Source organism: Thamnophis elegans, chromosome 10 (assembly GCF_009769535.1).
Source record: "Thamnophis elegans isolate rThaEle1 chromosome 10, rThaEle1.pri, whole genome shotgun sequence".
Classification (NCBI taxonomy): Eukaryota; Metazoa; Chordata; class Lepidosauria; order Squamata; family Colubridae; genus Thamnophis; species Thamnophis elegans.
The window spans coordinates 30,583,902-30,597,364 of record NC_045550.1 but is presented as its reverse complement, the minus strand read 5'-3'; the positions used below and the strand labels follow the sequence as shown (position 1 = coordinate 30,597,364).

The 13,463-nt window shown below is 35.6% G+C and overlaps 1 protein-coding gene across 1 annotated transcript; it reads right to left on the bottom strand.

Annotated features, from left to right (window-relative positions):
- Positions 1 to 4,110: 4,110 nt before the first annotated feature.
- Positions 4,111 to 13,047, bottom strand: CLDN18 (claudin 18). The gene is made up of 5 exons (XM_032224865.1): positions 12,828 to 13,047; positions 8,616 to 8,780; positions 6,570 to 6,681; positions 5,584 to 5,694; positions 4,111 to 4,252 (listed from the first exon to the last, which is right to left on the bottom strand). The coding sequence occupies exons 1-5, from the start codon at positions 13,045 to 13,047 to the stop codon at positions 4,111 to 4,113; spliced, it is 750 nt and encodes a 249-aa protein (XP_032080756.1).
- Between the last annotated feature and the right edge of the window lie 416 nt (positions 13,048 to 13,463).

Sequence of the window (13,463 nt, the reverse complement as noted above, 5' to 3'; positions counted from 1 at the left end):
TGCCTCCTTCCCTGGCGAGGCTTTCTCCCCGCCAGCCAATCAGAGGCCAGTCCCCGGGCAAGCGGGGACAAGTTGCTGGCCGGCCGAAGCAGAAGCGGGAGATTGGAGGGGGGGGGAGAGAGCGAGAGAGCGAGCGCTGGGCGCGTTCCACAGCGGACTAGGCGCGCCGCGGGCTGCCAACCCCCCCCCCCCACACACACACGTACACACACTGCCTCTCTGGCAATTGGCTGCCCAGGAAGGGAGCGGGGAGCTTTCACAGATAGGAACATGATGGGGTTTGTTTTCTTCCCCCACTCCTGAGCCCCCCCCTTTTTTTTTTGCTTGCCTTCTGGGGTCTCCGCCGTGGAGCAGCCGAGGTCAGATGGGGAGGCGGAGAGAGAGAGAGAGAGATGGGAGGGTGGCAGCTGTCTGTGAAACATCTTCATTAATCTTCATTAATCATTTAATCTTCATTAAACTTTAATGGACTCTTCTGTTTTGAGATGCTTATTTTTTCAGTTCAGGGTTTTACAGTATCTTTGAATTATCATTTTCTTACTTTAAGAATAATTAAACTAAAATGGTTGAGTGTGGTATATACCCCAAGACTTTGTTTCTGAACATGATCTGTATATCGCTATGTACAATTCTTCCAGTTGTTCAGTTGTAAAAAAAATATAATCTGTTATACCTGTTAAAAACCTAAAAAATCTACTTAGGAATCCTTATATAACTGGTACAACAGATGAGTCAGTCTGTCTAATGGTGAAGGCATCATACTAGAAATTGGGAAATTAGACACAAAGCTAGTTGGCTGACTTTGGGCCAGTCACTTGCAGCAAGAAAAAAAGGCAAGGGCAAAAGATTTCTAAATATCTTGCCAAAAAAACTGCAGGAACTAGTCAGGCAATTGAAATGGACTGAAAGCAGAAAAAGGAGTACAGAAGAGGAAAGGAGAAGGGAGAGGAGGGGACGGAAGGGGAGAAGGGAAAGGAGAAAGATTAGACAAGGTTCCTCTTAATTGTTGGAAAGTGTTTTAGTAGCCTTTAAGAAAGGGAAATTGACCTTTATTATAATTGGCACATTGCAAGTGTGCCTGAGATTATCTCAAATGGTGCCATGGTAATTCTGTAGTGCTGCAGACAAAAATGTAAGCATGTTATCTCTTTTGTAACATCCTAGTGACATTGGGAGCACCGTGCATAGTGTAACTGGCTGAGTGCTCAGATTCTCAGTAAGCAAGCTACTATTTAAAGTTACCTAAATGGGGGACAAAACAGTGAAGTATGAGTACAATATTTTAAAGGGTTATTACTGTATGTCACGATGCAGCAGAAGTGTTCCTATTGTTCAACTTGAAATTGTTTCAGCTGCTTCAGATAAAGTCTAGGAAAATCAAAGCTTGGAAAACCATATTTCTACTGTTATCAACATATTAGTTTTCTTATGGGATCAACAATACTTATATATTTTTTTATTGATAGTACCAAATGCACTTGGATAAACAATAAATGCCAATACTTGGAGTCCCATTATTGGCATTGTATAAAGAACTTTATAGTAATTTCAATGGAAGACACAAAGAACAAAAGCTCATTTTCTACAGGAGTAGAAAATGCATGACTGTAACAACAGTCACATTCACACACACACACACAAAAGTGCTGGTTGTAAGTAATTTAATAAGCAAACATTCAATATTTTCAACATTCTATACTATCAGTTTTGTGGAAACAAGTCAATATGAGATGTATTCATAAAATAATAACAGATCTTGTCAATGTAGGTCACTTGATTAAATGACTGCCAGCATAGATTCACATCAAATTATATAATGCTAAACCATTACATAAGGCTTGGAATGAGTGTGACCATGCTTTGGACTTCCTAGATGGTGACCGAATAGACTAGCGAAGTGGACTTCTTTTCCTCTTCCTCTTTCCTATTCTTTTATAAAGATCAGATATCATGGTTTAAAACAAAATATGCTAATTAACTCAATTTTATAACTGAAGAAGTTGGATTGCTTTGCAATTAATTGGATAATTTGAAACAAACCATGATTTTTGCTTTAGCTAATACAGTAAGTTAAGAGTAAGACAAAGTGAAACTAAAATAGCAGTTACACTAACTATACTAGACACTAAAAGAGTAGTTCAAAAAGTATGACTTTATTTTCTACTATAATATATGTGTTGGCTTATTAATCTATGGATTATGGAAAATGTTTTATTCTTTCAGTCCAAAGTTAACAGTACTGTTCTTTCTTCCTGCAGCTTTTGTGGCCTTCAAGGATTCAATTGCCTTGTTTTCCTTTGGCAAGCTTGAATATAATGTAACTTCTATGGAGTCACATAGTGTAGACCTCTCTCACACTATTCCGTCAAAGATCAGTGCAATGGAATAGAAGTTGGACTCTCAGATTTCTAACCTTATGGAAAATACTATAAAATTTGCTTCATTTTATAAAAATAATAGAACTGCACAATTTTAAGACAAAGTATTAATTCTAAACACAACAGATAGCATTAAATATTTTTTGAAGAATGGCAACAATGAAGTTTTCATTAGTAGGATTGGAAAGCAAAACAGTAGCATTGTCAAATTAATAATTATCAATATCTAGCAAAAGAATTTTAACTAGGTTACAGTTCTATGCAAGTTAAACAACTCACTGAACTCAAAATACTTATTTTAATTATTTTGTTTTTATATTTGACCTCCATTTTTATTCTATGTTATTCTAAAAACTACTAGCTTGGAAGAAAGCTAATAATAATTAGGAATAAGTGAGAAATATGGCCCATCAAAATGTCTGAATGATTATACATATCTTGAATCCCCAAAAAGACAAAAAATACATGAACACTTAATCCAGTTTTAAAATTAAGTAATATAAAACAATACTAAAAAGTGTATATTAGAAAAAAAAAACTCACAAAATATATTCTATTAAAAATGCCTCCAAAAATGTGAAGAAAAGGAAAACTGCACTGGAAAATATAAGCATGAATACAAGTCTCTAGGTTTCTTTGAAGTTTCTGTGGATTATAAACATTTGTAATTTAGTTCCAACCAGAAATTTAACAAAAAGTAACCCACACACATCCAAAATGATACACCTCTAGCAGGGGATTTAATTTCTGAGTTTGCTGTTCTCCAACTATAGCATCCTAAACAAAAAGATAAAATGCTGCAGACCAATGTTACCTTGGTAATGCACTCTCAAGACAATATGTGATACTAATGTTGCAAATTTATTTTGTCAGTAGAGTATTCAAGACTGAAGTGTAAGAACTATAACATAGTTGCATCATACAAGATGTGCCATGGCTGAAAGTGTATTCAAAAATAAAGGAAACATTTGTTGTAAGCAAGTTACAATAATTGACTTATGTTTATTATATCAGTGTTTTTGTAAGAGTTAATGAATTAAGAAGGAAAACACACTAGAACATAATACCTGCTGAAATACAGCAAGGGTATTTGTTTTATGTTATTCATATTCACCCTAATTCATTCTAATGTTACCTATTACTTTTAGAAATGAAAATAAACTAATTTTCTTAACTTGGATTGAATTTTGAATGATTTAGGTAAACGCCCGAGTAGTTTATCAAGATTTGTCCAAAACTGTAAAGTGTTTTTCAAACTTGGGAACTTTAAAATATGTGGATTTCAACACCTAGAAATCCTTAGCCAGCATAGAAATTCTGTGAGTTGAAGTCCTTACATCTTAAATTCTCAAAACTTTTAAAAACACTGCTGTAAAGTCTCAAACCATGAACCTGAAATGGATTCAATATTGTACACTGCAATGTCCATTTTTTTACTATATAGTTACACCTATTTAAAATATAGTAAATGGGCAGTGGGGTGTTTTCAACTTTGAAAAGGAAGCAATTATTTGCAGAGTGAAATAATCAGTTCATTTCAAGCTTACCACGATTTTCACAATCATAAAGCAAACATTAATAAACAACTGGATAAGGATTTCCAGCATCATAAGGGCAAACCTAAGAATAATTCAAAGAGAGATGAAACATACCGTTAACACTTCACTTAGTTTCGACTAAAGCTAAAGTTTTAACAAGTAGAGTGTGGAGCTATATAATAACAGAGCAATTTCTATACATAGTCATATTTTGTAGGGTAGGAACGTCTTCCTTCATCACTTTTGACAGTATTATTATCCATTACTGGAGTCTTCTTGGTTTCATAAGCAGTTCCAGATTTATACCCAGCAGACTTATAGGAGACTGCCTTGTAACTGAAAGAGAAGTAAATCAAGGTGTCATTTAGTGGAAGTGGGAAGTAACAGTCTATCCTGGAGTTATCCACACTATTTTTTTTCAATATAGTTCTCTACACTTTATAAATATCTAGTGACTACACAACTATATAATATAAATTTTCTCCCAGGGAAAACCATATAGGAATAATAATCAGATGATTTAATTCTATTTTATTGCAATCTACATGACAAATTCAGATTGCAAATCTGAAAGTACATTTCTCTCCACCCATATATTTTACAGCAAGGAAGCTAGGAAGGGTCTCTTATGAGTGTCTTGCCCCACCTACTATCCAGTAGAAAGCTACGCTGTCTCTTATATGCCCATTCCTTGGCAGCATATCTTTGCCCAGTCTCCCAAAGTCTTTCTTACTTACCTTTACACTCTCTCAATTACAATGAATTAAAACTATGTCAGTATTATGCACCTTATTTAGAACTAGTCAAACAATCATCTCCAGCCAACTGAGAGACTCCACACTAAGTCACAATCCTTATTCATGGGCTTGGGCAACAATGCCATTGCCAAGTAATTACTCACTTCTTTAATTTTCTCACATTGGCCAACATAACAGTGTCCAAGCATTAGAAAGAAATGAAAAAAGTAAATGAAAATAACAAAATGTTCTACACACCAAAATGATAGATAATCAACTGGAAAATGAGGGGAGAATGTCTCTGGAATTTTGCAGACTTTCCAGGGAATGAGTGGCTTAACCACATAAAAATCAAGCTTCATCACTAAAGAGCTGGTCTTCTTGTGATATTATTGTGGGAGAAATTTGCATGCCTAAAACTTCATTTCTATAAGCAAACTCATAATTCAGCAATAGAGTGGGTTATTTGCCTGAATTACATTTGAAAACATGAATAATCTATTTTTTCTCACATTAAATGTGATTTTCTAGGAGTATGAATTACAAGTATTTCTATTAGTACTTTATAGTAGTACTAATAACTACTACTGTGCTACATAATGGTATTCTTTTTAATATAAAAGTTGGGTTTTACTGGATATCTACTAAAGAAATCAACTAGAGGAGAAAAGGTAATATACAAACAACTAATACTGAAACAAATTTATGTGCTGTATTTTTTCCAAAACTGTTCTTGATTATCTCCTGCTTCTGATTTTAAACATTGTTTGTTGATTGTTATTGCATCTTTCTGTAAAAGTTGCTCATATTTTTTTTTATAAAGGTAGAATAACTGAAAATAATCTTCCATAGTCCTTCATCATATAACTGGCACCAACAACTGTAGCAACCTGATAACAACATTGTTCATGTATAAGAATAAGCACTCACTGGGTCTCTTCAGGTACCAGTCCTCGGCAAGCAACACACATCATAATGCCTCCTACGAAGGCCAGGCCTCCAGCAACCCATCCCACAAAGAGAGCAGAGCCAAATGTGTATCTGCAAAAAGAAGAGAAAAGGCAGGGCTTAATTTTCTGAATAAACTGGGCCAGACTAAATTAGTTCTGAATTAATTCCACTGAACTCAGATAGGCTTAAATCCGGGATGTCAAATTTGCCTCACTAGCTGCAATATGACTAAAGCACTCTTCCTGCCCATTCCATGGTATGCATTTCCTGTTTAACGTGGATGTGATTCCCAGAAACTCTACCAAAATGCTACCAAATTATAATTTCTAACATGAGAAAATAATATTACATATATTAATCTTGTTTATAGGATATAAATTATGTATGTACGTACGTATGTACCTACCTACCTACCTACCTACCTACCTACCTATCTTATTATGCTCTGGTGCTCCTCAACAAAATATCCATCACATTGTGTCCAAATGCCCATCAAGAGCTTACACCACCCCAATGTTTGATTTTTTTCAAATAAGTCCATGTATTTTCCATATGCTAAATACCGGTAAGTAAATAAATGTTTGTTTGTTTGATTGATGTATAGTCCTTTCGAACTGAAGCATTGACTCTGGGCAACGTATAAGAGAAACAAAGAAAATGCAGGGGGGGAAAGTAACCATGTAATGTTAGTAAAACCTCGATATACAAAATGATGATCAAAAAGCCTTGGCTAGTCTGGGTCCAAATGTCTTGGGGGAAAGGCCAGGGCTTAGTAGATGAATTATAATTTTGCTTTGGAAATTTCTTTTCTCTGATCATAGTCCTGATTGCAGCTCTTCACCCTGTTCCTCGGGGTTATTCTCACAGTCCATTACGTGGAGAGCGAAAAGATTATTAAAATGAGCTTACTATTTCGGTGCTGATATTAAGAAAAGAGCAGCAACATTTTCCTTCTAAGCACTTACCTTACTTGGAGTGACTGCATCATTCCTGGCTGGTACATATTAGCCGTTGACATCCAGTAGTCTGTGACAAGCATGTTGGCGAAAACAGATACTCCACAGATAGCACAAATACCTATCAAACCAGAGCAGAGATTTTTAGTATCAGTCAGACCCAATGAGTCTGTACTTTATCAAAACTTTAAAAACAGTTTTTTTATTTATTATGTAATTGCAAACAGGGCAATATTATGATCATGCAAGTGGGTTTTTTTAAACCTCCACTTACCAAATTTAAGCTCTATTTCTCAGGAAATATCGTAGGTTTACTTCACTGTAATATTCATGAAGTTTAGGAATATCATTGCTATGTGTACTATATCCTCAAACCATAATCATCTATTGCTAGGAAGGAACAATGATCAATTATCTTCATGCTCTTTTTTTGGGACTCCCAGAAGCTTTTACTTATCCATTGCTGAATTGGGTACTTATATATAGACAAATTGTAGATCCAGCAAAGAACACCTTGTTTCAGTTTACAGCACAAGTGAATGAAAAGGCGCCCAGTTCACTAGATTCCTAATTATACACTATACATTGAAGAACTACCTAGAAGCAAATGCAGGTGTCCTTGAATTACATCTGTATCATCACCCTGAGTTTTGCTAGAGACCAAACATTAAATTATTGTTCCCTTCTGATCTGTGGTGGTAAAACTGGACATAAAATATATCATCTAGTACTGGCCACCACATTTTAGAAAGGACATTGACAACTGGAGGGTGTTCAGAGCGTATCAATTAAGTAGAATTCAAGAAAACATTCAGTCTTCAAGTACTGAAGGGCTATCATGCACAAGATGGATGAAATTGTCTAGAGTTGTTGTTGTTTTTTTCAAAAGGAAAAAAATGGAACAATGGACATGCACTAAAAAAAGTAAATTTGGGCTGGAGATGAGGACATCTTATTTCCTGAGATGCTGTTCAATAGTGAACAAAGAGTTATTGAAGTAGAGTCTGAATGGTCCTCTATTTGGCATGCATAATATTGGATTCCTGTACTCAGCAGGGGATTGAACTAGACAATTTTCCAAGTCCCTTCCAACCATTACACCCTCTGATGTTGTACTGCACTAAACACATCTGGTGGATTTCTGTTTCATGACAACATGAATGTCCTGCAGAAATAATTTGTTAGATCTGTTCTCAACAAATAATTTTAAGCAGCAGGCAAATTGTGAAATCGATTGAAATCATTATAAATATTATAAGCAACAATATATGAAATAGCAGGCAACAATCATCTCCAGCTCCCTGCCCTGAAATCTGCATATGACAATGGGCTAGGACTGCAGTGGTAGGATTCAAAACCTTTATTACAGGTTCTGTGGGCGTGGCTTGGTGGGCATGGCATGGTGCAATGGGCGTGGCTTGGTGGGCATGGCAGGGGAAGGATACTGTAAAATCTCCATTCCCTCCCCACTCCAGGGAAAGGTTATTGCAAAATCCCCATTTCCTCCTGATCAGTTGGGACTCAGGAGGCAGGGAATAGATGGGAGCAGGCCCTGTCAGAGGTGGATTTTACTGGTTCTTTGAACTACTCAAAATTTCTGCTACTGGTTCTCCAGAACTGGTCACAATCTGCTGAGTACCACCTCTGGCTAGGAGTGAATGGAGTGTGAAGTGGTGGTGGCTTGGTCAGTGTTTGTAGGTGAATGGGGGGGACAGTACATTTGATGACCTTTTCCTACAAAATCCCCTTTGTTGCAAATCTCTTCAGCCTCAAATACGAGAATGTGTCTCAGATGTGATCTTCTGATACCGGCTCTTATAAGACCCATCAGGGATTCATTACTAAAGCTGTAAAAGCCTGTTTGAACTGGGTATGAGAAAGGTAACCTGCTAAGGTAAGTTTATCAGAACCTTATGCAATTTTTAGTAATTGGGAAGTGGTGGGGATGTGGTCAACTAACAGTTCTTGACACTTGTAACATTTTAAAACATTCTCCATCTTTTAATTTCAAACACCTCTTTAAAATAGATGGAATCTATATAAAATCTAACTCACCAGCTACAATGCACATGACTCCAGCAGCCAAAGTCATGCTTGCCTTTGCAGAATCTTCCATGTTGCCCATCCGTAAACATTTCAGAGAAAATGTAGCCACCAGGAGACCAAAAGCACCCAGCACAATGCCCACGATCATCAGTGCTCTTACAGCTTGGAGCATCGCTGTTAAAAAGAGGAAAAAGTAGTAGAGGGAGACATGGAGAAAAATGTCTCAAGTGAATGAATACATAAAAACATTGTTCATAATTCTGTATATAACCATGAAGTAATCTGGGTGTCAGCCACTGTTTTTTCATCATAGACTCAGGAATGGTAGGAAAATATTGGAGAGAAAGCTGAATGATCAGTTTGCTAACACAAGACCTTAATGGGCATTAGTATTAAGGGACTTCAGGAAAAAAAGACTAACTGAATTCAGGAAACCTATTTGCTATTACGGTATAATCTTCAGGGGCCTTTTCTCAACAAATGCCAGCTATTGGTAGGCTGACTAGCAGAATCTCTGCTGTCTTGAGCTATCTGGCTAAGAATTTATTTGTTTAATTATCAAATTCATAAACTGCCCCCCTTCACAAAAAGTAACTGTGGGTAGCATACAGCAAAAAAGTCACAAAAAGAATAAACATGTCAAAAGTCATATTTTTATTTTTAAAAACACACACAAGATACTTGTGTATCTGGAATAGAAGTGTCAAACTCAATGCCCACAGGCTGGATCCAGACCGTGGGTGCTTAGTTATGACCCATGGGGATGCCCTGGAAACAGTGAAGAACCGGTCCCATTTTTGGTTGGACGACGTCCTGCAGCCCTCTGCCAGCGAAAATGGGGCATCCAAGAAGGGACAGGAAAGGAAAAAGGCAAAGAAGAAAGACAAAGAAAAAGAAGGAAAGATAGGAAGAGAGCAAGGAAGGAAAAAGAAGGAAAGATGGGAAGGAAGAAGAAAGGAGAATGAAGAGGGAAGGAAAAAGAAGAAAAGTCAGGCAGCCAGGGAAGCAGGTAAAAAGGAAGGAAGGAAGGAAGGAAAGAAGGAAGGAAGGAAGGAAGGAAGGAAGGAAGGAAGGAAGGAAGAAGGGAGGAAGAGAGGGAAGGAAGGAAGGAAAGTCCTGCCTTAGCACTTGTCCACCAGCAGACGGCAAGCCTCCTCTGGAGGACAAGGGATTGGTACTCTCCCTGGTCTCGGCTTCCTCCTCTGGAGACAATGGATTCCCCCCAGCCCTGGCTGGGCTACCACAGGTGCCCCCAATAAGAGTCAAGCTAGCTACCCCCACTTTTCAAGATCAAACACAAACCTTGAATAAAACTGAGTTTGACACCCCTGATCTAGAAGTATCTGAATATTCATTTCCTGGAAGTATCTGGCATAGCCATAATAGTCAGCAGTTAGATGTTGATCTAGGTTGAAATTTAGTCAAAGCTAGTGTAAAATATCCATAGGAAAGAAGGAAATAGCTGAATCTCTTAAGCAAATCCCAAATCTCTTTCAAAAGAGTTCACATTCATAGAGTCTTTTCATGTGTATCCATTTTTCCTGGTAGAACAAAGTTAAATTGTAAGCCTGTACGTGTGTCTCTTATCAGTTCTATGTTTGCATGTAGCACCTGGACCCTGAAATGTCCCTTGGTTTTTGTTATTGTTCTTTCCCAACTTGTAGAAACCTGGTGTAACATTCAGAGTCTTATATACATATCAGCCTTACAATGCTTCTCCCCTCCAAAAAAACCCCCCAAAAAACAAATTATTCAGTGAATGATCATTTATACAATGTTATATTTGTCTTAATATTTCAGTTGTCCAGGGCTGGATTCTGAAGTGCTGTGAAGGCAACAACCAACCTCTCAAATTCTACTGAAGCCAATTAGTAACCAGTTCAGTTCTCAAATGAAAATGTTCTGCTTCTAGCAGCACATAAGAAACCTATGAAGGTATAAATCCAGTACATCTCCCTTCCACATTTTCAATTTAACAGGTATTTTAGCTGTTCTTTTCCCGACCTTGGAAATCTTGCCATTATTCTCTAATTTGTAAATCCCCTGTCTCTTTCTGGCATAAAAATCAGGGGTACAAACCTCACAAGTTTCAGCTTTTGTATCATTACTGCTAATATGAAAACTGGAAATATATCTGCCAGGTAAAAAGGTAATGGTCTATTGCTTCCATACACTGGAAAAGAAGCAAAGAAATCTACTGTTTTGATTCTCTTCTAACCCAATTTTGGACTGCCATTCTATATTCTTGCATATACTTAATTGACGGGGAAATCTTATTACAAGCACTGGGTCCTACTTCTGTAAAGACGTGTACTGTAAATTCAGAAATAAAATATATCCAAACAAGAACTAAAAAGCCAGAAGTTTCCTGGCATACGTTGCTAATCACTAGATGAGCCACATGTTTATATGCTACTTTTTCAAAATTATATTGTGTAAATTGTTTGTTATGGACAAAATTTAGTTCATAAATTTTGGTTGATTTCCTTTCTTCTTTCTCATTGCTTCAGCAATTATTCAATTTTTAATATTAAGAGAAGGCCAGAGTTAGATTTCCATAGCTTGGAAATGTTGAAATGATGACTCTAGTAAATTTGGAAAGCATATTTATCAAGAACTCATATTATTCCTGCTCTTCCTCTTATAAAATATCTTCACTATTGATTTATTTGTCCTTTCTCCCAAGAAAAAATCTATCACTCACTTGCTAAAGATAACTTCTAACTTCTTAATGCCTAAATACAATAGTTTATTTCCTTTTAATAATTATTGTAATAAGTATTATACAATTATTGTAAACAACTGAGTAAAGTTGTTACTTTTTACATGGAATTACATAAGAAACAAACTATGTTTTATACAGATTATGTAGTTGTTTGATAAGTATAATTTAGAAGTAAACTTGGGACCAAAATGATGTAGAACTTCATTCCTGCGTATATTGATATTCACACTCTGCTACTTCTAAACTCATTTTGTGATATAAAAAAATAATATTTTGGTTGGGTTTGCATCCTTTTCAATAGATAGGGATGTGATGAATTTCAAAATCATTGTTTATAGAAATGTTTACTGAAAAATAACCTATTAAATCTTAAAATTTATTTGAAAAAAGGAATGTAAACATTTGTTAGTAAATTAAATCAATAACATTAAGATTTATAGCATCGCAGTCTAGCTCAGAACTACTTTTTTCATCATATGCTTGTCCAACAATTCCAAGTGTACGATATATTTCTGATGATGAAACAAACACATCCAGAAAAATAAATAAATAAATAATAAATAAATACATTAAAAATAAAAGCTCTTAAAAATATGAAATAGTTAATACTGAAGTAAAACCAAATCATGGTTTTACCAGTTATTTTAGTACTAAAATAAGACTATTAGAAGATATTCTGTAAATTAGATTTGTAATTTAAATCTAAAGTTCAAATTCCTAACATGATACATGTAAATACATACTTTCATAATGAGTATCATAATTTGTACCAAAAAATGTAGAACAATAAAAAAGAAGAAGGATATGCGACCATAGGAAGAAAAAAACATGCTAGACAAAACAAAACTTTTAACATACTAGTTGATGTGTTTCATTGAGCTTTTTCTAAAAGTTGATCGATCTCAGAGTTGTTTTATAATATGCAACTTATTTGTACAATTCAAATGGTAGTTCAAGTTCTTTTTTTTCAATAACTGCTGTGTGTATATCTAACTTCCTTCAAGTTTATATTCTCATGAGTTAGGCACAACATTAATACCATAGGAAATTCTGATAAAAATGTGGAAGTTTTAAATAATTAAAATGACTGTTTTTATTCTCTCATATTTTAAGGCCAGCAATCTACTTTTCATAGTGGAAAATATCAGACTGTCTTGGGGGAAAAAGTTCATGCCTTTTACTCAGATAAGTAGATAATGAATAAGTATATATTAAATTAGTTTTAACATAACAAATAAAAACCAGGCTCAGAAAGAAAGCTAACAACTTTAAATCAATTTTGATTTCTTTTCCTTTGTAATGGTAACAAAGTTTAAACATTAGTATTTTCTATTCACTACTTTTGTAATGACAACAATACCTTAAAAGTACATATATCTACTTACTGTAGTCAATATAATCATCACTTATATAGGCAAGCTGCTTAAAATATTGTTTTTGCCATATTACAAAAAGCATTCACTTTTATTTTATGACTGTGGTAGCTTTGACCATACCTGGAAGCCCAAGAATTGTATAATAAGGCCGACACTCAGTAAGACCCGTACTCTGGCTCACACAAGTTCTCCAAAGGCCTTGATACATGAATAACGATGTCACTGGGTTATTGTATAAATCTTGGGTGCTCCATGGATCCATTGCTGTGGACGCAATACAGCCCGCAAATCCAAGGGCTGAGACACAAAAGCCCATCACTTGGCAAATTGTGGTAGACATATTTCCTTCTGCTACCAAGGTTAAGGTAATGCCAAAGTCCCCTTCACTGCACTAGCAAATCGTTGTTGTGTCAGCCCTTATCAAATGGTTTCCATTAATACGTTTTGTTTGCTCAACCTGTTTTTACAAGATAAAGCAGTTTCACTTCTGATGAATGTGTTGAGTGTCTCAGTTGGTGGCTTTAGACTAGAAACCAGAATTTTTCTTCCTAGTTTGCCCAATAGTCCATATAGAGCAACTTTCTCTGATAAAGTGTTTTGTAGACTCATCATACAGTCACATACTGAATTGTTTTGTTTAGCTTTGCATACATATAAGTCTGACGCATCATGAATTAGATTATTATGGAAAAAGAGATAAGAACAATATATTTATGCTAATTTTCATCATAATGATCTTTCTCAATAATACTATTA

Coding starts and splice junctions, on each gene's coding strand:
- CLDN18 (XM_032224865.1), bottom strand. CDS start 13,047: ATGTCTACCACAATTTGCCAAGTGATGGGCTTTTGTGTCTCAGCCCTT. Junction 8,781..12,827: donor TACAATTCTTGGGCTTCCAG/GTATGGTCAAAG, acceptor TCTTTTTAACAG/CGATGCTCCAAGCTGTAAGA. Junction 5,695..6,569: donor ATGCAGTCACTCCAAGTAAG/GTAAGTGCTTAG, acceptor TTCTTTTTGCAG/ATACACATTTGGCTCTGCTC.